The 23,909-nt window shown below is 39.2% G+C and overlaps 2 protein-coding genes across 10 annotated transcripts in view; one reads left to right on the plus strand and one right to left on the minus strand.

Annotated features, from left to right (window-relative positions):
• The window catches only part of LOC139751162 (uncharacterized), a 166,152-nt gene that overhangs the window by 130,897 nt on the left and 11,346 nt on the right, over window positions 1-23,909 (plus strand). For 3 of the 8 annotated variants that reach the window (XM_071666269.1, XM_071666268.1, XM_071666270.1), the window contains exon 5: window positions 8,692-9,511. In XM_071666269.1, the coding sequence (XP_071522370.1) occupies window positions 8,692-9,045 (354 nt within the window). In that variant the 3' untranslated portion in view covers window positions 9,046-9,511. Of the gene's footprint in view, window positions 1-8,691; window positions 9,512-18,758; window positions 21,923-23,909 lie in introns of those variants that run through there. The other 5 variants (XR_011713289.1, XR_011713290.1, XM_071666267.1 and 2 more) reach the window with 5 other exon arrangements.
• Window positions 1-23,909, minus strand: part of LOC139751160 (uncharacterized) — a 117,379-nt gene that overhangs the window by 13,314 nt on the left and 80,156 nt on the right. The window lies entirely within an intron of this gene.

The raw sequence follows: 23,909 nt of genomic DNA on the forward strand, positions 1-23,909 counted from the left end.
ATACTTAGAAAAGCAAATGGATTTGTATGTAGCATTTATGGATCTGGAGAAGGCATATGATAGAGTTGATAGAGATGCTCTGTGGAAGGTATTAAGAATATATGGTGTGGGAGGCAAGTTGTTAGAAGCAGTGAAAAGTTTTTATCGAGGATGTAAGGCATGTGTACGTGTAGGAAGAGAGGAAAGTGATTGGTTCTCAGTGAATGTAGGTTTGCGGCAGGGGTGTGTGATGTCTCCATGGTTGTTTAATTTGTTTATGGATGGGGTTGTTAGGGAGGTGAATGCAAGAGTTTTGGAAAGAGGGGCAAGTATGAAGTCTGTTGGGGATGAGAGAGCTTGGGAAGTGAGTCAGTTGTTGTTCGCTGATGATACAGCGCTGGTGGCTGATTCATGTGAGAAACTGCAGAAGCTGGTGACTGAGTTTGGAAAAGTGTGTGGAAGAAGAAAGTTAAGAGTAAATGTGAATAAGAGCAAGGTTATTAGGTACAGTAGGGTTGAGGGTCAAGTCAATTGGGAGGTAAGTTTGAATGGAGAAAAACTGGAGGAAGTAAAGTGTTTTAGATATCTGGGAGTGGATCTGGCAGCGGATGGAACCATGGAAGCGGAAGTGGATCATAGGGTGGGGGAGGGGGCAAAAATCCTGGGAGCCTTGAAGAATGTGTGGGAGTCGAGAACATTATCTCAGAAAGCAAAAATGGGTATGTTTGAAGGAATAGTGTTACCAACAATGTTGTATGGTTGCGAGGCGTGGGCTATGGATAGAGTTGTGCGCAGGAGGATGAATGTGCTGGAAATGAGATGTTTGAGGACAATGTGTGGTGTGAGGTGGTTTGATCGAGTAAGTAACGTAAGGGTAAGAGAGATGTGTGGAAATAAAAAGAGCGTGGTTGAGAGAGCAGAAGAGGGTGTTTTGAAATGGTTTGGGCACATGGAGAGAATGAGTGAGGAAAGATTGACCAAGAGGATATATGTGTCGGAGGTGGAGGGAACAAGGAGAAGAGGGAGACCAAATTGGAGGTGGAAAGATGGAGTGAAAAAGATTTTGTGTGATCGGGGCCTGAACATGCAGGAGGGTGAAAGGAGGGCAAGGAATAGAGTGAATTGGAGCGATGTGGTATACCGGGGTTGACGTGCTGTCAGTGGATTGAATCAAGGCATGTGAAGCGTCTGGGGTAAACCATGGAAAGCTGTGTAGGTATGTATATTTGCGTGTGTGGACGTATGTATATACATGTGTATGGGGGGGGGTTGGGCCATTTCTTTCGTCTGTTTCCTTGCGCTACCTCGCAAACGCGGGAGACAGCGACAAAGTATAAAAAAAAAAAAAAAAAAAAAAAAAAAATATATATATATATATATATATATATTATATACATATATTATTCCTGGGGATAGGGGAGAAAGAATACTTCCCATGTATTCCCTGCGTGTCGTAGAAGGCGACTAAAAGGGGAGGGAGCGGGTGGCTGGAAATCCTCCCTTCTCGTTTTTTTTTTTTTTTAATTTTCCAAAAGAAGGAACAGAGAAGGGGGCCAGGTGAGGATTTTCCCTCTAAGGCCCAGTCCTCTGTTCTTAACGCTACCTCGCAAATGCGGGAAATTGCGAATTGTATGAAAAAAAAAATACACATATATATATATATATATATATATATATATATATATATATATGGAGTGAGCATTTTGAAGGTTTGTTGAATGTGTTTGATGACAGAGTGGCAGATATAGGGTGTTTTGGTCGAGGTGGTGTGCAAAGTGAGAGGGTTAGGGAAAATGATTTGGTAAACAGAGAAGAGGTAGTAAAAGCTTTGCGGAAGATGAAAGCCGGCAAGGCAGCAGGTTTGGATGGTATTGCAGTGGAATCTATTAAGAAAGGGGGTGACTGTATTGTTGACTGGTTGGTAAGGTTATTTAATGTATGTATGACTCATGGTGAGGTGCCTGAGGATTGGTGGAATGCATGCATAGTGCCATTGTACAAAGGCAAAGGGGATAAGAGTGAGTGCTCAAATTACAGAGGTATAAGTGTGTTGAGTATTCCTGGTAAATTATATGGGAGGGTATTGATTGAGAGGGTGAAGGCATGTACAGAGCATCAGATTGGGGAAGAGCAGTGTGGGTTCAGAAGTGGTAGAGGATGTGTAGATCAGGTGTTTGCTTTGAAGAATGTATGTGAGAAATACTTAGAAAAGCTAATGGATTTGTATGTAGCATTTATGGATCTGGAGAAGGCATATGATAGAGTTGATAGAGATGCTCTGTGGAAGGTATTAAGAATATATGGTGTGGGAGGCAAGTTGTTAGAAGCAGTGAAAAGTTTTTATCGAGGATGTAAGTCATGTGTACGTGTAGGAAGAGAAGAAAGTGATTGGTTCTCAGTGAATGTAGGTTTGCGGCAGGGGTGTGTGATGTCTCCATGGTTGTTTAATTTGTTTATGGATGGGGTTGTTAGGGAGGTGAATGCAAGAGTTTAGGAAAGAGGGGCAAGTATGAAGTCTGTTGTGGATGAGAGAGCTTGGGAAGTGAGTCAGTTGTTGTTCGCTGATGATACAGCGCTGGTGGCTGATTCATGTGAGAAACTGCAGAAGCTGGTGACTGAGTTTGGTAAAGTGTGTGAAAGAAGAAAGTTAAGAGTAAATGTGAATAAGAGCAAGGTTATTAGGTACAGTAGGGTTGATGGTCAAGTCAATTGGGAGGTAAGTTTGAATGGAGAAAAACTGGAGGAAGTAAAGTGTTTTAGATATCTGGGAGTGGATCTGGCAGCGGATGGAACCATGGAAGCGGAAGTGAATCATAGGGTGGGGAAGGGGGCGAAAATCCTGGGAGCCTTGAAGAATGTGTGGAAGTCGAGAACATTATCTCGGAAAGCAAAAATGGCTATGTTTGAAGGAATAGTGGTTCCGACAATGTTGTATGGTTGCGAGGCGTGGGCTATGGATAGAGTTGTGCGCAGGAGGGTGGATGTGCTGGAAATGAGATGTTTGAGGACAATGTGTGGTGTGAGGTGGTTTGATCGAGGAAGTAATGTAAGGGTAAGAGAGATGTGTGGAAATAAAAAGAGCATGGTTGAGAGAGCAGAAGAGGGTGTTTTGAAATGGTTTGGGCACATGGAGAGAATGAGTGAGGAAAGATTGACCAAGATGATATATGTGTCGGAGGTGGAGGGAAGGAGGAGAAGTGGGAGACCAAATTGGAGGTGGAAAGATGGAGTGAAAAAGATTTTGAGTGATCGGGGCCTGAACATGCAGGAGGGTGAGAGGCAGGGCAAGGAATAGAGTGAATTGGATCGATGTGGTATACCGGGGTTGTCGTGCTGTCAGTGAATTGAATCAGGGCATGTGAAGCGTCTTGGGTAAACCATGGAAAGTTGTGTGGGGCCTGGATGTGGAAAGGGAGCTGTGGTTTCGGGCATTATTGCATGACAGCTAGAGACTGAGTGTGAACGAATGGGGCCTTTGTTGTCTTTTCCTAGCGCTACCTCGCACACATGAGGGGGGGAGGGGGATGGTATTCCATGTGTGGCGAGGTGGCGATGGGAATGAATAAAGGCAGAGAGTGTGAATTGTGTGCATGGGTATATATGTATGTGTCTGTGTGTGTATATATATGTGTACATTGAGATGTATAGGTATGTATATTTGCGTGTGTGGACGTGTATGTATATACATGTGTATGGGGGTGGGTTGGGCCATTTCTTTCATCTGTTTCCTTGCGCTACCTCGCAAACGCGGGAGACAGCGACAAAGCAAAGTAATAATAATAATAATATATATATACATAAACACCCACACACGCACATATACATACCTATACATTTCAACATATACATACACAGACATATATATACACATGTACATATTCATACTTGCTGCCTTCATCCTGTCGCCAACCCGCCACACATGAAATAGCATCCCCCCCAAGCGAGGCAGTGCCAGGAACAAATAAAACAGGCCACATTCGTTCACGCTCAGTCTCTAGCTGTCATGTGTAATGCACCAAAACCACAACTCCCTTTTCACATCCAGGCCCCACAGACCTTTCCATGGTTTACCCCAGACTCTTCACATGCCCTGGTTCAATCCATTGGCAGCACATCAACTCCAGTATACCACATCATTCCAATTCACTCTTTTCCTTGCACGCCTTACATCCTTCTGTATGTTCAGGCCGTGATCGCTCAAAATCTTTTTCACTCGATCCTTCTACCTCCAATTTGGTCTCCTGCTTCTCCTTCCCTCCACCTCTGACACATATATTTCCTCTTTGTCACTCTTTCCTCACTCATTCTCTCCATGTGTCCAAACCATTTCAAGACACCCTCTTCTGTTCTCTCAATCACACTTTTTATTACCACACATCTCTCTTACCCTTTCATTACTTACTTGATCAAACCACCTCACACCACATAATGTCCTCAAACATTTCATTTTCAACACTTTCACCCTCTTCCGCACAACCCTGTCTATAGCCCATGCTTTGCAACCATATAACATTGTTAGAACCACCATCCCTTCAAACATACCCATTTTTGCTCTCGGAGATACCATTCTTGCCTTCCACACATTCTTCAACGCTCCCAGAACCTCCTCCCCCTCCCCCACCATGTGACTTACTTCTGCTTCCATGGTTCCATCTGCTGCTAAGTCCACTCCCAGATATATAAAACACTTCACTTCCTCCAGTTTTTCTCCATTCAAACTTAACTCCCAATTTACTTGTCCCTCAACCCTACTGAACCTAATGACCTTCCTCTTATTCACATTTACTCTCAACTTTCTTCTTTCACACTTTATCAAACTCAGTCACCAACTTTTGCATTTTCTCACCCGAATCAGCCACCAGCCCTGTATCACACATGAACAACAACTGACTCGCTTCCCAAGCCCTCTCATCCACAACAGTCTGCATACTTGCCCCTCTCTCCAAAACTCTTGCATTCACCTCCTTAACCACCCCATCCATAAAAAAATTAAACAACCATGGAGACATCGTGCACCCCTGCCACATACTGGCATGTATATTTGCATGATAAATTTTGATCTGCTAATCCACATAGCTTTTGCTGAGAAGTACTTCAACATAACAGGTTTTCATACCCCTCAATGATGTCAGTGACCATTCATAGTTTGAAGGAGAAAATAGCAGAGTCAGCAATAATATAATTCAAATGTACATCTCATGACATAGCAAGCCAAGCTACATTCTAAGTATCTTAGAGAGAATTTTCACTTGTCTCAGATTTTAATGATATAGTGCTTTGCTCACTCTAATCTGGGGAAGTAAGAAATCCACAATTGTTATCATGGTTGGTGCCTTCCAGCATTTCCTTTCTGTAATTACCTATATACACATTATGAAAAGAAAATTTTAAACTCTTGTAATTTTTGCACCATCAACAAAGACTTAAATTTTGTAAGGTTGCTAGTGTTCACTCTCCCCATCATGCTTAGACCATTCCAACCATCCACTACTTTTTCACCGAATCAGCATTTCTTTATATTCTTTTTAACCATCCTTTGTCTATGCTTCTAATCGTGATCTTTGATAACTAGTACAGGTACACCACTGATTTTCCGGCACTCTTGGTTACAAATCCTTGACAGATTAACCATTTTGCCGGACCATCCGTGGTCACGTAATAATAATTCATCAACACACCTCAAACCCACTAATTATACATCTCCCATGTGTCTAAAGTATACCATGGACTGCTAGAAATTTAGATTAAACAAATATTAAATGTTTGATCACCCTAAGATGGTAAGTCTGTCCTTAGATTGTTTGAATCCTATGAGGCCTTTGTCTTCTGTTGTTAGTGTTTTCCTAGGTGTGCATCACCAGAATAATGCAGTTCATCTGCATTATACACCTGCTCAGGACTGAGGTGCTCGTCAGCTTCGTGTTTTGCAAATTCGTCCACATTCTCGGCAGCTCCTTTGTAGTCTGCAGACTGCTTTTCTCCACACACTTTATTCATGTTAATTCCATGATGCTTCTTGAATCTATGAAATTGTCCTTCACTATAGTCATGCTCATGTTGTAATTTAAGTTCTTTATGGAACAACTTAGTCTGCTACATTATGCTACCTGACAAGTCCACTCCATCACTTTGATGCTGTTGAAACCATTCCATCATCACTCGATTGGGCTCAGCACTCTTACCATCTTTCATAGTTTTTCTAATCATCATTTGCTTCTTGGAATTGCTGTCTGCATAGAATTTCAGTATTTTCTCCCATTGCTTCTTTATATCATAAATAGTTGATGAACCAGTACTGTAGATGTCACATAGCTTACGCACCAAAACACCACGGTCTATTTTTTTCAACAGTTCTACTTTATCTTGGATCGATATGGACTGGTGTTTATGTTTGACACTACAACTGACTCTCTCATAAGTCTTAGAAGCCATAGCTAGGGTTAAATTTAAGCAAAATAACCTAAGAATCTCACAGAATTGCGGTATCACCACCAAGTGCAGTGTAAAGAATGTAAATAAGCATACACTACACACAATGCCATCTGTGGCTGCCCAGTAAACTAGTCTGGTGGCCGCAGTAATTTCAAGTCCCCTCACATAATTTTGTCTGGATTAAAGGAGGTGCTGAACCATAAGTTGCCGGAAAATCAGTGGTGTACCTGTACTGCACCTTGTAAAGAAATGTTGACTGTCAGCTTCATCCAGTTGACTGTTGCTAGGTCACCCCTCTCTCTTCTCTCTTCTTGGTGGGCAGACATGTAGCCTTAAACCTTTCATTGAGCCTAAGCTTTTTTAAATTTGGTACCACCTTGGTTGCTCTTTGGACCCTTTCAGTTACCTTATTCTGTAGCACATAAAATGCTGTGGGGTATTAGACGCAATCCTTAATTGGTAGAGAATGTTTTGGAAAAGATTATTTGCCTGTATATAAGGGTTTCATGTTTCTTTAGGTCACTTACAATGAACATAAAGCATTTTTTCCAAAGAAATGGAATAAATTTCAAAAGAAATTAGATATTTTACTGTTATTCATACATGTATTCCTAAAACTTTAACCACAGTATTCCTGCTTCCAGTGTCTGCCAAAAAAAATCTTGCCCCCCCTAGTATATTTTTAAAGGTATTGTCACATTTACATTTTAGTACTTTATGATATATCCTTTGGTTTTGATGACCACCTGCAGACATCTGAGCATGGAAGTAGCACGGTTCCTGAAGTACTCTAGGTCCATGTTTTGGATCCATAGGGTTTTGAACTCCAGAATGAGGAGAGGCATTGATGAGATGTAGGAAGCAAGCTTGACTTTCAAGTCGCAGCCATTCTCAGTTCCCAGTGGGGTTAAGAGCAAGGGAGTTTCTAGGCCTCTCCAGCAGTTGAATATTTAACTGTTAACCAGTTCATTACCTTTCTATGCTCATAGCAGGGAGCATTATCTTGCATAAAGTGATCACATCTGTGATCCTCATGAAGAAGAAGCAAATGGTCCTCTAGCACCATAATGTACTGCTCTCCATTCACTGTAAAGTTTTTAGGTAAGAATTACAACCCTTCCCTACTCATTGCACCACTAAAAGTAACCCCAGATCATCGCACTATCTGAGTGTTTCACCATCTTCACTGTCAAACAAGAGTCGTACTCTCCAGCCTCCTCACCCTCCCCTGCCTTGACTGTACACAGTTGAAGGAACTTTCATTGTAAAACGTCACCGTACTCCACTTTTGCTCAGTCCAGTCCCTGTTTTTTTTTTTTTGTTTGCAAATGTGAGTCATAAGCAGGGGTTTGGCAGGTGATGTTGAATGGTTCTTTGAGAGACATATCCTAGAAGTTTTGGATGGCTTTTCACAAGCTCATCTTCTGAAATATAGAGTGCTTCAGTACTTCATGTCTCATGAGGTTATCTGTAGATCTGGAAGTCTTCCTTAGGTGACTAAGTATAGGTTTTGGTGGTGGGATGACGTTTTCAGGGAGGTCACAAATGCTAGTAAGCAGCCACCTTATCATGTATTCTGAGAACCCATTGCACCTACAAAATTGATACAAAAATGTGGTGTTGTGACAATGCCGTAACTGGGATCTGCCCCTTGCAATAATACAGATATTTTTTATATTATTTACATTCATCATTATACACACCATCAAGTTGAAGACCATTTTCATCAAGATAGTTTGCATATACAAGCTTTATCAAGTGTTGCCACTATGATCATTATTAGCATTATTGTCTTCATCATGATAGCAACCAGTTATAGAAGCATTATACAACACTTGCTTCATCTTTATCATTATTAACATCATTATTAGTGTCATCTCAAAAATTTTTCTTAGCTGAATAAGTTGAGTAATCCTGCAAACCAAGAGAATTGGTATTATAAATTCCTGCTGCATTTTATGGCTTTTTATGCTATGACCAATAGCCTTGTTATTAGTAAAAGACAGGTTAAGGATATGTTACCGTGGAGTTTGTAAAGAGATTCTTTGTTCTCTGAAATGAGAAATATAGCTCTATCTTTGAAGCAATGATTGTGAGAACAGTGATTTAGCTGTAAGATGGACAGAATGATTATGGACTTGAGAAAATTCTGTTAGCATTTTATATACTCTTAGAGAATATAGCTCTGTCTAGATATAGCATTTTAAGCCTTGTTGAATATTGCAAGAATCACTGAAGTATAACATTTAGCGTTTGACTGGATAATTTTTTCACTCACAGGACATCCTTGACTTCCAGAGGCAAGAGAGGTGGACACAATATATTGAAGAGCAACGCGAACGTTATAGAAAATATGAAGCCACCAAACGTTCCAGAAATTTTGTGGAAAGCTGGCGATTAGAATTTGAATGGGTTTACTACGACACCAAGAGGAGAGTCATGACATGCACAACCTGTTTAAAGTATGGTACAGAAGAAGACAGAAATTCAAGATTTGTGTCTGGTAATACTAACTTCAAACGCTTAGCACTAGTAAGGCACCAGCGGAGTCGGATACACAGGCGTTGCGAAGCTAGACGCATTGCTGAGCTTGGACCTGATGCCACAGAAGGTCATCATGGCATTCTTGCTTAAAATACTACGTCTTCAGTTTCAGATTTTAAAATTTCTGCCTACTTCATTCTAAGGTATACTTTGTTCAGATTAAAAAGACTGTTCTTTGAAAGCTGTCACAAATCGTTGATAGAATTATGGTCATAGAATACTGTTAGATTTACAGTGCCATACCTAATACTCTAGCAGTGTGGCCTCTGCATGTTAGTTGGACTATATTCATAATCACAAACTTAGGAGACAATGTAAATCTGGTCATTTTGCTGTCTCACCTATTCATTACCTGTCATTTTTTCTCTCTCTCTGATAGTACTCTGATTTTATAAAACTAAAGGTTGATCATTTTTATAAAATCCTGCTGTTAATAATATTCGTCTTTGATTTATAGTTATGTTTGTTGAAATACAATACAAATATGGGAACAATACAAATATGGGAAAGAAATTACTACAAAAATGAAAAATGAGAAATTATTAGACTATAAAAAGTCAATTTACCTTAACCTTTGTATTGCTTAGACTCACCACTCACTTTGACATAATGAAAATTAGCATGAGACTTAAATCTACTGAATCATCCATGATGCCACAAATTGTACATCAGGATTGCTGTACTTTCCTTCAACGCTTTCGAAGAACCTTCAAGTGTTCACCTGTATCACTATAAGACTTAGTGGTACACAACCTTGAATCTCGTCTTTCATCTTTACCACAAAATTGGTAATTTCTCCATCTCATAGATATCACCAGCTTGCTTTTTGGTTATGACAGTTAGTTTTAAGTTGCTAAACCTTTTACGTGATCCTTAAAGCAAAATTGTGTTCACTGTTGAGGAAGTCAGCCTGAGCCCACATGATATAGATGAGAGTGTTTGTCCACCTCTCTGCTTCTTTATAATTTTCGTTTTCATTTCTAAATAAGTTATACTACATTAACAAGTTCTTCCTCTCCTGTCATCACTTGGTTGTTTTTCAGTCATTATGAGTTAGAAAAAAAGCAATTTTTAAACTAAAAGTCATTGAATGTTGTGAAACAATGTGGAGCAGATATGCAAGGAACCACTGTAAATGCGTCACTGTTTATGTAAGGCACGCACCTTGAAAAAGAAGCTGCCTACCTGATGCATCCCTCCACCATATTCCTTTTTCATGCAGTAGTTAGCATTCTGTTACTAACTCAAATTTTCCATCTCAAAAAGATATTGTATTTTAGTTATGACAGAATATATGTAAAATTGCATTTCCATATGTCGAGTCTTCCATAAATTGGGAAGCATCTGTAGAAGTGAATGATAGTGACTCTTTGGTGTTACCAGACTATGCCTGCTCAAGGTTACATTACTAGAGAAAAGTCACCTTTGGTGAAGCCACATCATTAGGAGTACAAAGAACTTACTCCAAAGGAGTCTACATTTCCTTACTACTGGAATTAGCACATTCTTGGGCTGCAGGAGCCTTTAAAAAGGTTACAGGTAACACAATGATTCATTCATAGAAATTGGTCCAAGGGTAATTATGAATAGAATAAATACTGACACCAGATATTATAGAAATCAGTACATTGGTGTGGAAATGAATTACTGTCAATGAGATACATCAATTGAGTACAACAGATTGAGTGACATGAATTCTCACCATAACAGTTGTGACTTGAGAGCAATCACCGAATGGGAATAAGATCTTCAACGACAACAACTTAACAACAAACATGAAAATGTACTGTGAGAGAATAAGACAAATAATTATTGGAAAAAGGAGCAAATCAGAGGATACCAAGAGACAGTAAATACTGAATGAATAGAACAGGAGTACAGAAAATGAAGGAAAGGATAATGATGAAAGAAGCAAGAATATAAGAATTGGTTAGGTTAGGTTAGGTTAGCAAAAACAAGAAAACAGAGATTAGACCATTTTAAGTAAGAAGTAAATACAAAAATTGCTCCACAGAAATATGCAGTCTGTTGATTAAACAATATAAATCAGTACTTAGCTCAAAATGTAAGGAGAAATTGACCAATGAACTGTTCAACCAACTTATGAAATGCGGTGTGGTGTAATGCATGTTGACATCTTTTGAGTTGAAACTTTGCATCCTCTTTTAAATTCCTAAATGTATGACTCCAAATCTTATCCACGAATGTCACTGTGAAACTAGAAACACAACTGGACAAAGTTTTATGCATCATAGATACCCCAAACTCATTAAGGAAAGATGAATTTCAGTGACCACAGTGTATATTGTCAGTACTGTAAGCAATTCTGCAGTAAAATTAATTTTTGTTGTTTTAATGTTTATATTTTTCATGAATAGGGTTATTTTTTCATGGAAGTTATATCCTATTTTGTAAATTTTGTAAATATTAAATATTCAAATAATGCTTTCAAAATATAGAATATAAGATGCATGGAATCATGTATTTTAAAAAAAACTAAAAGTGTGTAATATGTTTAGCTACATGTGGATTGAATTCACTCCTAGAAAAACCATAATCATCATATGGTATACTTGCATAAATAGCAAGGATCTGTACTGCCACCAGGACATGCCTTTCTTCAACTGAACAAGCTCCCATACCAATATGAACGGAAGTATCCTACTTTTCCTCAGTAACATGTGATTTACAGATATCCTGTAAGGTGAAAAAAAATTATATTTTCTCTTTATTTTGCAAAGGGGAATTAATTTTTCAGAAAGAATTTGCAATAAAAGGTTTAGTGTAGTGCCTAGGATCAAATACACTAGTTTCATAATGCTGCACTAAGTCTGCTCATCAGTATAATTAGACTGAAAAATTCCTGTTTTGAATGAAGAGTGTTACCACATTTCTATTAGAACCTGCTGACTTAACTTCCAGAGGGATATCTCATTCAAAAACATTTTGTCATTTTCACATCTTTACTACTTATAGTTTTTCAATATTTATTGCCTACTTTTCAGTATGTCCTTTAGTACTACTGCCTTTACAAGATAACTTTAAAGAAATGCATGAAGTTTTGTCTGGAAAAAAAAAATATTTGCTGACACTGGAGATTGTTGGACACTAAGCTGTTTGATGAAAGTTGAATATATGATTAGGTCATAAAAGTTAATTCTGAAAAGAATAGTCCTTAGCAGATTAAAATAAGAGAACTATCATAATCAAGTTTACAAAATGAAGCCACCACAAAAAAAATCATCCTAAACTATGCACCTAGATTTAAAAGACAGTGAATACAATGTAATTAATAAAGTTACTGGAGAAAAGGCATTGATTTGTTCTAAAATGCACTTAGTGAACCTAAGCCAAATCTAGCATGTCAAGGCATATCCTATTGCACAGAGGGGACAACCTGATGTATCTGGGTGTCCTTCAGCACATCTTGTGCTTAAATGTCCTTTGGTATCCTTAAGCATGTATGTGTGTGTAATGTTCTGTAGCATGCCTCATTGTAACTCCTTGAATAGTATATTAGTGAACTTCTTTTTTCAAGAGGGAGTTGAATTTGTAGATATGCAGCTGCATCTTCACATGCATTTTATTATGCTTACAAAAGATGGGCCACACCTGAATGAACTGGGAGCTACACATTCTGGTAGGCTTCTTAGTAAGTCTACATGCGCAGTTTGGGTAAAGAATACAATTCATGTAGACGAGACCCATCCCCCTCCATAAGTGCTTTTTGAAACAGGTCTCAGCTTCAAATCAAAGTGTATTATGTTAATGTACAGAGTATATGCAGCAACATATGAGTTGTATTTTTGAATCTCGGTTAAATATCAAAAATAGACATTTCCATGCTGAACACATATTTGTAAAGTACATATTGTTTAACAGTTGTAAGGGAAATGAAATAAGGAGTGTTGTCTTGTTCTTTGTTAAAGCTAGTCTTAATTCTGTTATTAAAAATGTTGCACCCTTTGATAATATCATCTTCATTTTTGTAGAAATTAAAGATACAGTTCATAAGAAAATAACAACAGGACCAGTATAGGCCCCATGCACATATATATATTTTTCCTAATCCACACTCTTTTCATTACCACACATCTCTCTTACTCTTTCATTACTTACTCAATCAAACCACCTCACACCGCACATTGTGTAATGCACCGAAACCATTGCTCCCTTTCCACATCTAGGCCCCACAAAACTTTCCATGGTTTACCCCAGACAGTTCACATGCCCTGTTTCAATCCATTGATAGCACATCGATCCCAGTATACCACATCGTCCCAATTCCCTCAATTCCTTGCATGCCTTTCACCCTCCTGCATGTTCAGGCCCCGATCGCTTTAAATCTTTTTCACTCCATCCTTCCACTTCCAATTTGGTCTCCCACTTCTCCTCGTTCCCTCCACCTCTGACACATATATCCTCTTTGTCAATCTTTCCTCTTTCATTCACTCATTGTGACCAAACCATTTCAATACACCCTCTTCTGCTTTTTCAAACACACTCTTTTTATTACCACACATCTCTTTTACCCTTTCATTGCTTACTCAATCAAACCATCTCATACCACATATTATCCTCAAACATCTCATTTCTAACATATCCACCCTTCTCTGCGCAACCGCGCCTCGCAACCATATAACATTGTTGATATCTAAAACACTTCACTTCCTCCAGTTTTTCTCCATTCAAACTTACCTCCCAATTTACTTGTCCCTCAACCCTACTGAACCTAATAACCTTGCTCTTATTCACATTTACTCTCAGCTTTCTTCATCCACACACTACCAAACTTGCTAAATTTTATCATAGGCACTCACTGGAAGATAATCATCATTGAATTTACTACCAGTTTTTGTGGGGGTGCATCAGGTAAATACAGCCTCTCTAACCACTCATATACATCTCAAACCCATGGCCATTGTGTTAAACTAAAACATCAGCTTCCATAATTACATTTGCTTCTTACTTTTTCACTTTGCACATGAAGTTGATTCATCTGGTGAGACCAGTGTCTCCAATCACATTATCCCATACACAGAATTCTTACAATGCAGTCAAGTCTTTGGTAATTCTTCATATACCCGTAGCCTTAAATGATTCTCTCACTGCTTTTATCCATCTTTATTCCATGGTCTACATTTCCTCTTTATTGTACCAGAATTAAGAAAATTCAGTCACAAGGAAGGGCTAGAGGCTTTAAATTTGCTTACTTAGAAGAAGTAAAGTGAAGGTTGTCCTTATCACAATCTTTTAAGTTTGTAAAACAGATTTGACAATGTGGACAATGAACAGTTCTTCATGAGATGTAGGGACAGAGCAACCACAGGACTTAAAATGAAATTTAGCAAGAGACTTGTTAAAAATTATGTAATCTAGTACTTTTATAGTATATGAATGGAATAAGGTGACACAGGACGTGGTTAAGGGACAGCATATATAAATTCAAGTTATTGGATAGTAGAGAATGTTACAGGGATAGGGGCCCACAAGTTTCCCTCGCTATGCAATACAATTTTTATTTTTTTTTTTTTTTGCTTTGTCGCTGTCTCCCGCGTTTGCGAGGTAGCACAAGGAAACAGACGAAAGAAATGGCCCAACCCACCCCCATACACATGTATATACATACGTCCACACACGCAAATATACATACCTACACAGCTTTCCATGGTTTACCCCAGACGCTTCACATGCCCTGATTCAATCCACTGACAGCACGTCAACCCCAGTATACCACATCGATCCAATTCACTCTATTCCTTGCCCTCCTTTCACCCTCCTGCATGTTCAGGCCCCGATCACACAAAATCTTTTTCACTCCATCTTTCCACCTCCAATTTGGTCTCCCACTTCTCCTCGTTCCCTCCACCCCCGACACATATATCCTCTTGGTCAATCTTCCCTCACTCATTCTCTCCATGTGCCCAAACCATTTCAAAACACCCTCTTCTGCTCTCTCAACCACGCTCTTTTTATTTCCACACATCTCTCTTACCCTTACGTTACTTACTCGATCAAACCACCTCACACCACACATTGTCCTCAAACATCTCATTTCCAGCACATCCATCCTCCTGCGCACAACTCTTTCCATAGCCCACGCCTCGCAACCATACAACATTGTTGGAACCACTATTCCTTCAAACATACCCATTTTTCTTTCCGAGATAATGTTCTCGACTTCCATACATTCTTCAAGGCTCCCAGAATTCTCGCCCCCTCCCCCACCCTATGATCCACTTCCGCTTCCATGGTTCCATCCGCTGCCAGATCCACTCCCAGATATCTAAAACACTTTACTTCCTCCAGTTTTTCTCCATTCAAACTTACCTCCCAGTTGACTTGACCCTCAACCCTACTGTACCTAATAACCTTGCTCTTATTCACATTTACTCTTAACTTTCTTCTTTCACACACTTTACCAAACTCAGTCACCAGCTTCTGCAGTTTCTCACATGAATCAGCCACCAGCGCTGTATCATCAGCGAACAACAACTGACTCACTTCCCAAGCTCTCTCATCCCCAACAGACTTCATACTTGCCCCTCTTTCCAAAACTCTTGCATTCACCTCCCTAACAACCCCATCCATAAACAAATTAAACAACCATGGAGACATCACACACCCCTGCCGCAAACCTACATTCACTGAGAACCAATCACTTTCCTCTCTTCCTACACGTATTTGTATTTTTTTGCAATACAAATACGTAACTATAAATTGGGTTAAAGGTCATCTTCATAACACCATCTTTCCCACTACACTCCTTCATCTTCGCTATCACCCTTACAGGTCAGGTCAAAGGCCATCTTCACTACACCCTCAACATTACTAACCTTCAACCTGAATCTTATGGGTCAGGGTAGAGACAGTCTTCACTACACTCTTAACACCAATTCCCTTTGCCATATTCCTCATGAATCAGATCAAACACATCTTCACAATACCCTCAACATCATTGTCCTTTGACCTAACCTTCTCTACATCCTCAAAAAATCTTGACTTTAGTTTGGATACACTTGACCTGACCCTTATGGGTCAAGTCAAAACATCTTAACTACACCAAGTTTAGAGTGCTAATTGTTAGAAAGAAAAATAAGAATGGAAAGTAGAAACAGCAAAAACAGTATATTTCCCTCCTTTTGATTCATACAGAAGGAGATACAACATAAAAAATTTTAAGAAATGGAAGACAGGTTTGTGTGGGTCAAGAAAGAACAAAGCTAAGAGCAGTGGAGATGGTAACTTGGATTGCATAGTTGGAATTAGAATAGATTGATTAAAAATCAAGAAATGAGGTTATATGGTGTCAAGAAATCACCAGAAAAGCGCTTGGATAAAGGTCTTTTACGATGATAAAGTTATGTAGAACATATGACAACATAGATTAGTCAAGATAATATGAACTTTGGTAGTATGGAAGAAAGTACAAGAAGAGGCAGACCTTAGAATAGATGCATATATTCAGTGAGAGAGGATTAAGAATATGGATATATCAAATGAAGACAATACAGAAATGACTGAGGATTGAATGCTTTTATTTTATGGACTTTATGTAAATGGAAATGTTGGTCTTACTTTTTTTAATGTTTAAAGTGCAGAATAGAAAAGTAAAAAGCAGTTTACAAGTATGGAAGTTCATGATACACTTTAACCCACTAGAAATGGTTTGAGAAAGTGTACAAGTGGTCATATAAGCTGCATGTATCTGATTCACCCCATGTATTTGGGAATGGAATAATGATGACATGGATAGGTAGATAGGAAAATTTATTGTTGTTTAATGGTTCTTTTAGACATTAGATATTTGCCCCTCAGTGTTTTTGTATTTCCTTCATGTGTTATGTGCTTGACCTTGCACCTTACTGTTTAGTGATTCCTTTTGTAAGTGTTTGATGCTTGGACCCTGTTTAGAGTTCTTCATAATTTCAATATAACCTAGGCCTCTGTTAAGTAGATTCTTAACAGGTTGATTTGTGCTAGTTTTTCATTACGTTTAAAATACACCCTGTGGTGCACATCCTGTGAGCTGTAGTATAAAGGAATTACAGACAGACTCCATTGGGTTGATATTCATTCAAAATTTTTTTTACAAAATGAAATCTTCCTAGAAGTTAGAAAAGTATGATTTTCAGCTTTAACGGATCCTTCTTAGGTGTTAAAGGAGCTTGATCTCCAGTTTTAGCAAGTTTTTGTTTTGGTTGAGTTAGGCCTTCATAGCTTTGCAGGTCCTTTTTAGGTAATACATAAGCTAGTGATTGAAGCCATGTATAGAGCATGGTTTCATAAGTAGTAGAGGATGTGGATCAAGTATTTGCTCTAAAGAACGTTTGAGAAATACTTAGAAAAATTAATGGATTTGTATGTGGCATTTATGGATCTGGAGAAGGCATATGACATGGTTGATAGAATGTCTTAGGAATATACAGTATGGGAGAAAAGCTCCTAGAAGCAGTGAGTTTTAATCAAGGTTGTAAGGGAAGTGTATGAGTAGGAAGAGGGGAGAGTGAATGGTTCCAAGCGAAGATGGGTCTGAGGCAGGGGCATGTGATGTCACTATGGTTGTTTAATTTGTTTATGAATGATGTAGAAGGGAGGTATAGGCAAATCTTGAAAAGAAGGGTGAGCATAGAATCATAGGGGATCAGAGGTCCTAGGAAGTGAATCAGTTGTTTGCTGATGATACAGCATTGGTAGCGGATTCAAGTAAGAAACTGGTGACAGGGTTTGCAAGAGTGTGTGAAGAGAGGAAGCTAAAAGTAAATGGGATTAAAATCAAGGTTATTAAGTTTAGCAGGGTTGAGTGACAGATTAGTTGGGGTGTGAGTTTGAATGAAGAAAAATAGGAGGAAATGAAGTGTTTTAGATACCTGGGAATGGATCTGGTATTGAAAGGAACTGTGGAAGTGAAAGTGAGTCAAAGAGTGGGTGAGGTGGTGAAGGTTCTGGGAGTGCTGAAGAATGTGTGGAAAGAGAGATCCTTATTTGAGAGAGCAAAAATGAGTATGTTTAAAGGCATAGTAGTCCCAATGGTATTATATGGATGCAAGGCATTGCTTTTATTTAGGTAAAGCTGTGCAGAGGAGGATAGATGTATTAGAAATGAAATGCTTTAGGACAATACATATTGTGAGGTAGAGTGATTGAGTAAATAATAAAAGGGTAAGAGAGAGGTGTAGTAATCAATTGAGTGTGATTGAGATAGCTGAAGAGGGTGTGTTAAAATGGTTTGGACATATGGAGAGAATAAGTGAGGAAAGGTTGACAAAGAGGATATATGTGCCAGAAATGGAGGGAACAAGGAGAATGGGAAGACCAAGTTGGAGACAGAAAAATGATGGAAGGGTGGAGTGAAATAGATTTTGAGAAATCGGGGCCTGAACATGCAGGAGGGTGAAAGCTATGCACTGGATACAATGAATTGGAATGGTATGGTATACAGGGGTTAACATGCTGCCAATGGACTGAACCAGGGCATGAGAAGTGTCTGGGGTTAACCATTGAAAGGTTTAGTTAAGCTTGGCCTCCACCGTTTCGTGGGTCATTCACAAGTGTTTGAAAACTTGGTCTCATTATTTAATGGCCTCATTAAAGGAGATATATAATTTTATCCTCTAGTATTTAATGGGCCTTTCACAGTTGTTAAGCAATCTTACCTTTCATTGTTAGTCAGTGTTTCACATGTTTTAGATCAGTTTGGCTTGGTCTTCGAACTTTTTAAGTAAGCTTGGCTTTCAATGGTGTTAGGTAAGTTTTGCCTCCTTTGTGTTTACAATAAGGCAGTGTTATTTCTTCAATTGCAGAATGATGGCAGTTGTGTGATAGGTATGGGTAAGAGGAGCAGCAGAGGACGACGCAAAAAGCTGACAGAGGAAGAGCGCCAGACCCTGCTTGAGCTAGCCCAGACCAACCCTTATGTTTCCTCTGAGGTCCTGAGGAAGCTCTTTATCCAACACCTCCACACAAACATAAGTTCCCGTACCATCAGGCGGGAGCTCATACAGGCTGGACTACAGACCTTCCGCTCCTCGTACTCTCATATTACTTCTTCCCTGGTGTCACGACACAGCACCTCATAAGGCCAACCATGAGACCCCTAGTAAAGCCACCCAAATTGACACTGGTAAAACCTCGTTCAAGGCACCTCGTGTGGCTACCTTTACGGCACTTTTTTTTATGTTGAAGGCTCCAGTCAGGGACAAAAGTCCACATCAAGGCTGGGCCTTAATTGAAACATGGAGAGAATTAAGAAACAAAAAGAAAAGACAAGGGAAAGTATTTTCAAATTTTTGAGAAATTGAAAAAACCTTTCTCTTTAATTAAAATGTGCTAGGTCATAGTTATTGGGAAAGAAATGAAAAGGTAGAGAATTCCCGAGCTTCAGTGTGCAGGGAAAGAAGCAGGTATCAAAATGGCCCACCTTTGAGTTGCTGATGGCCACACAATAATCATGTGATGCAGCAGCTTGCCAAGTATTGCATGGTCAAGCTAGTGGTGTGGGCACACAAGCAGCCAGCTCTCGGCAACAAAAACCAAAGTAATACCTATAAAAGAGGGAAAGTGAACCAACATTGCAGCATAGGGCACGGGATCAATTTAGAAGTTAGCCTAGGACAGTCTGTAAGGCAGATCACGTTCGACTCAATTCTGTCAAGTAAGGATGTAGAGCTAGAACCACCCTAGATGTGAGAGCAGTACTCCATGCAAGGATGAATCAATCCCTTGTATAAATGAAACAACTGTTCAGATGAGAAGTTTTGACATCTAAACAGGACACCCAGTTTCTTGGAGGCAGACTTAGCTATTCCTGTAATGTGGGGTTTCCAAGAAAGAGTAGATATTACAGTAATGCCAAGTAAGTTCATTGAGTCAGGAGGTGGAATTACAGAACCTTCAAAGAAGAGGCAAGAGTTGTGAGGAGTTTTCAATAAAGAGACAGGTAAAAACTAGGTCTTGGAGGCATTAAACTTAACAAGATTTTGTCTACCCCAGTAAGATATCCTGTCCAAGTCTGAGTTTAATGAGGAAGCTGTGTCAAAATGAGATGCAGATCAAGTGAAAGAAGAGGAAGCAGTGGATTGTTTGTGGAGAGGAAATCGCTCAAAAAAAAAAAAGAAGAAAAAGTGTAGGGGACAGGACAGAACCTTGAGAGACAATGCTGTTGCTGGAGAAGAGGAGGCTGATCCACCAACAACCACAGAGATATATTGGCCAGAGAGGAAGCTAGATATGAAGGAGCAAAATGATGGAAGCCAAAAGAGGTTGGCTTAGAGATGAGACTCCAATGCCACACCCTCTCAAAAGCCTTAGATATATCAAGGGCAACTACACTTGACTCCCCAAAATCTTTCAGGGATGATGACCAGACATTAGTAAGATAGGAAAGAATATCACCAGTGGATCTTGCCTTATGGAAGCCATACTGATGATCAGATGGAAGACTGGAATTTTCGAGGTGTTTAGAGATATGGGAGTTGTGGAGGGATTCAAAGACATTGGAAATGGTAGATGTCAAAGCAACAGGACACTAGAGTAACCATCCACTTTTCACCTAGTGTGGCCATCCACAGAACGTCTAATATGGACACCTACAAGGCACCTATTGTAACCACTTATAGGCACCTTGTGTGATCATCCCAAAGGACACTTGGAGTCACCATCAACAAGGGTCTGACTATAACCACTCACAAGACACAGTCTGGCCATCTAATATGCAGGACATAAAGTCATCCCCAGGAAAATATGGCTACCAACACACGAACAGGGCATCAGGTTCACTTTTACACAAGACAGTGGTTGGCCACTATTCTGGTCATTCAAATTTTTGGATATATTCTAGGGAATTATTGCCAACTTAATTACTATTTTTTCCTTGTTGTAATGTTTTTGATTCAAGCACATTGTCTCTGATTCTCTACTTTATAATCTCAGCATGGTTGTATATTAACTATGATGCTGAGATTATAAAGTAACTTCTCTATTCTCTTTCTGAAAGAAAAATTTCAAGTTCTCTTAATATCTCATGACAGTTCAAGCATTCTGTTTCCTCAGTTTTGTTTATAAAACTGTTTCTGAATTCTTTCTAGTTTATTTTTACTTTAGCTTGCTTTGATGGTGACCATAAAGCACAGCAGTATTCAAATTTGATCATGTATAAATTGGACATTTTCATCATCTTTGAAATTTCCACCCTTCATGGTGGAAGTTTACATTATCACTGCAATCATTCCTTCACCCGTTGATGTGATTTTTTTTTTTTTTTAAATACGGTCACCAAATTCCAGCTTTCCATTTACAGTTACTCCCAAGTCTTTAAAGGTTTCCTTCACTGATTTCTTTTCCTTCTAACTCCTTGCAAGATGTAACTGTTGTGTCACCAGTCTTTTTATGATTTAGTTCTTCAAATATTTCTTACTAAATTCCATTAAGTTCTACTCTGCCCATTTAGATATTGAATTTAGGTTATCTTGCAATTATTCTTTCTCCTCTAAACTTATCTTACTTTCTCTAGTATGATCTGCAAAACAATGTGCCTCCTTTCTTTTACCATTTTGCCCATGTCAGACATCATTATCATGAAAAGTAAAGAGGCTAATGTTATTCCTTGTGACACAGATAATATAACATATTTCTTATCAGTCATAGTTCCATTTGCTACCGCTTTTTACATAGTTAGAAACTCTAAACTCTTGAAGGACCATAGTTGTTCGTTTTGTGGTATGGAGGCCCTATCCTTACCTGTAACAATTGCCTCTTCCCATCCTCATTTACATTAGAAGGCATGCTTAATCAGTATGTAGAGTTGTCTTATGTCACAAGCAATAAAATGATATGATATTTCTAAACAGGTTTTCTAAAAGGTTCGAAAGTTTAGAGGAAACTTTACCTTATGTAGAACTGTTTATAGCACCAGAAAAATATCTTTGTTATATTTATCCATATAGGACAGTGTCTTATCCTGTGGAAAATCTAGTCATACTTGTAAGGGATTTTTTTTTTTTTTGCCATCATTTGAACTGAAAAGCTCACTTCAGTGGGATGTAAATTGAGCATACCTAGAGCATTACACAATTAACACTAAATGTAAGTGTCAGGACATCTAGTCACTAGCTCATGTAGAACGATACTGGAGGTAATTGTTCCTTCTAGCTATTTTAGCTCTTTCTCTGTTATATGTTAACAAACTTTTCTATCATCACATGATTACTTGAGAAAACTAGGCACAGTTGTTTCATAATTTATGACATAAGCATGTGGTCAGTGGGGATGCATCCTTCCTTTTACATGATCCCATTGAAGTCATCCTCTTCACATTTCTCATGTTATTCTTCTCGACTTTCCTCACAAATTGATACATATCACAAGTGTTCCTTCTCATCAGTTACATCATTCAACTTTTGATGATTTTTCTGCAGGATTACCATAGATGCATGAACTGAGGGTCAACAGCCATACACTTATAATGGTGTTTGTAGTGGTTGACAGCAGTAAAGATCTCTTTAGGTGACTAATGGTATGATAAATCAGCTGGATACTTGAACAGAGGTGGAAAAATTCACCTCATTAATTGATGTTCACTGTGAGAACATCATATGATATAGACAGACATTTTTTTTTTTTTTTTTTTTTTTTTTTTTTTTTTTTATACTTTGTCGCTGTCTCCCGCGTTTGCGAGGTAGCGCAAGGAAACAGACGAAAGAAATGGCCCAACCCCCCCCCCCCCCCATACACATGTACATACACACGTCCACACACGCAAATATACATACCTACACAGCTTTCCATGGTTTACCCCAGACGCTTCACATGCCTTGCTTCAATCCACTGACAGCACGTCAACCCCTGTATACCACATGACTCCAATTCACTCTATTTCTTGCCCTCCTTTCACCCTCCTGCATGTTCAGGCCCCGATCACACAAAATCTTTTTCACTCCATCTTTCCACCTCCAATTTGGTCTCCCTCTTCTCCTCGTTCCCTCCACCTCCGACACATATATCCTCTTGGTCAATCTCTCCTCACTCATTCTCTCCATGTGCCCAAACCATTTCAAAACACCCTCTTCTGCTCTCTCAACCACGCTCTTTTTATTTCCACACCTCTCTCTTACCCTTACGTTACTTACTCGATCAAACCACCTCACACCACACATTGTCCTCAAACATCTCATTTCCAGCACATCCATCCTCCTGCGCACATCTCTATCCATAGCCCACGCCTCGCAACCATACAACATTGTTGGAACCACTATTCCCTCAAACATACCCATTTTTGCTTTCCGAGATAATGTTCTCGACTTCCACACATTTTTCAAGGCTCCCAAAATTTTCGCCCCCTCCCCCACCCTATGATCCACTTCCGCTTCCATGGTTCCATCCGCTGACAGATCCACTCCCAGATATCTAAAACACTTCACTTCCTCCAGTTTTTCTCCATTCAAACTCACCTCCCAATTGACTTGACCCTCACCCCTACTGTACCTAATAACCTTGCTCTTATTCACATTTACTCTCAACTTTCTTCTTCCACACACTTTACCAAACTCAGTCACCAGCTTCTGCAGTTTCTCACATGAATCAGCCACCAGCGCTGTATCATCAGCGAACAACAACTGACTCACTTCCCAAGCTCTCTCATCCCCAACAGACTTCATACTTGCCCCTCTTTCCAGGACTCTTGCATTTACCTCCCTAACAACCCCATCCATAAACAAATTAAACAACCATGGAGACATCACACACCCCTGTATGTATGTATGTATGGATTAAATATGTCCAGTCATACCATTCAACTTTTCTAGTTATCCAATTTCCCACAGGTCCCGGTATGGTTGGATAATCATAGTTTCACTCCATTTCCATTATGTTATGATCTGATATGCTTGTTTTATCTACTTCAGTTTCAGTAACGAATGTTATATGTAAATAGTTGATTTAATATGTTGTCTCTTACT

This window comes from Panulirus ornatus, chromosome 11 (assembly GCF_036320965.1).
Source record: "Panulirus ornatus isolate Po-2019 chromosome 11, ASM3632096v1, whole genome shotgun sequence".
NCBI classification, from domain to species: domain Eukaryota; kingdom Metazoa; phylum Arthropoda; class Malacostraca; order Decapoda; family Palinuridae; genus Panulirus; species Panulirus ornatus.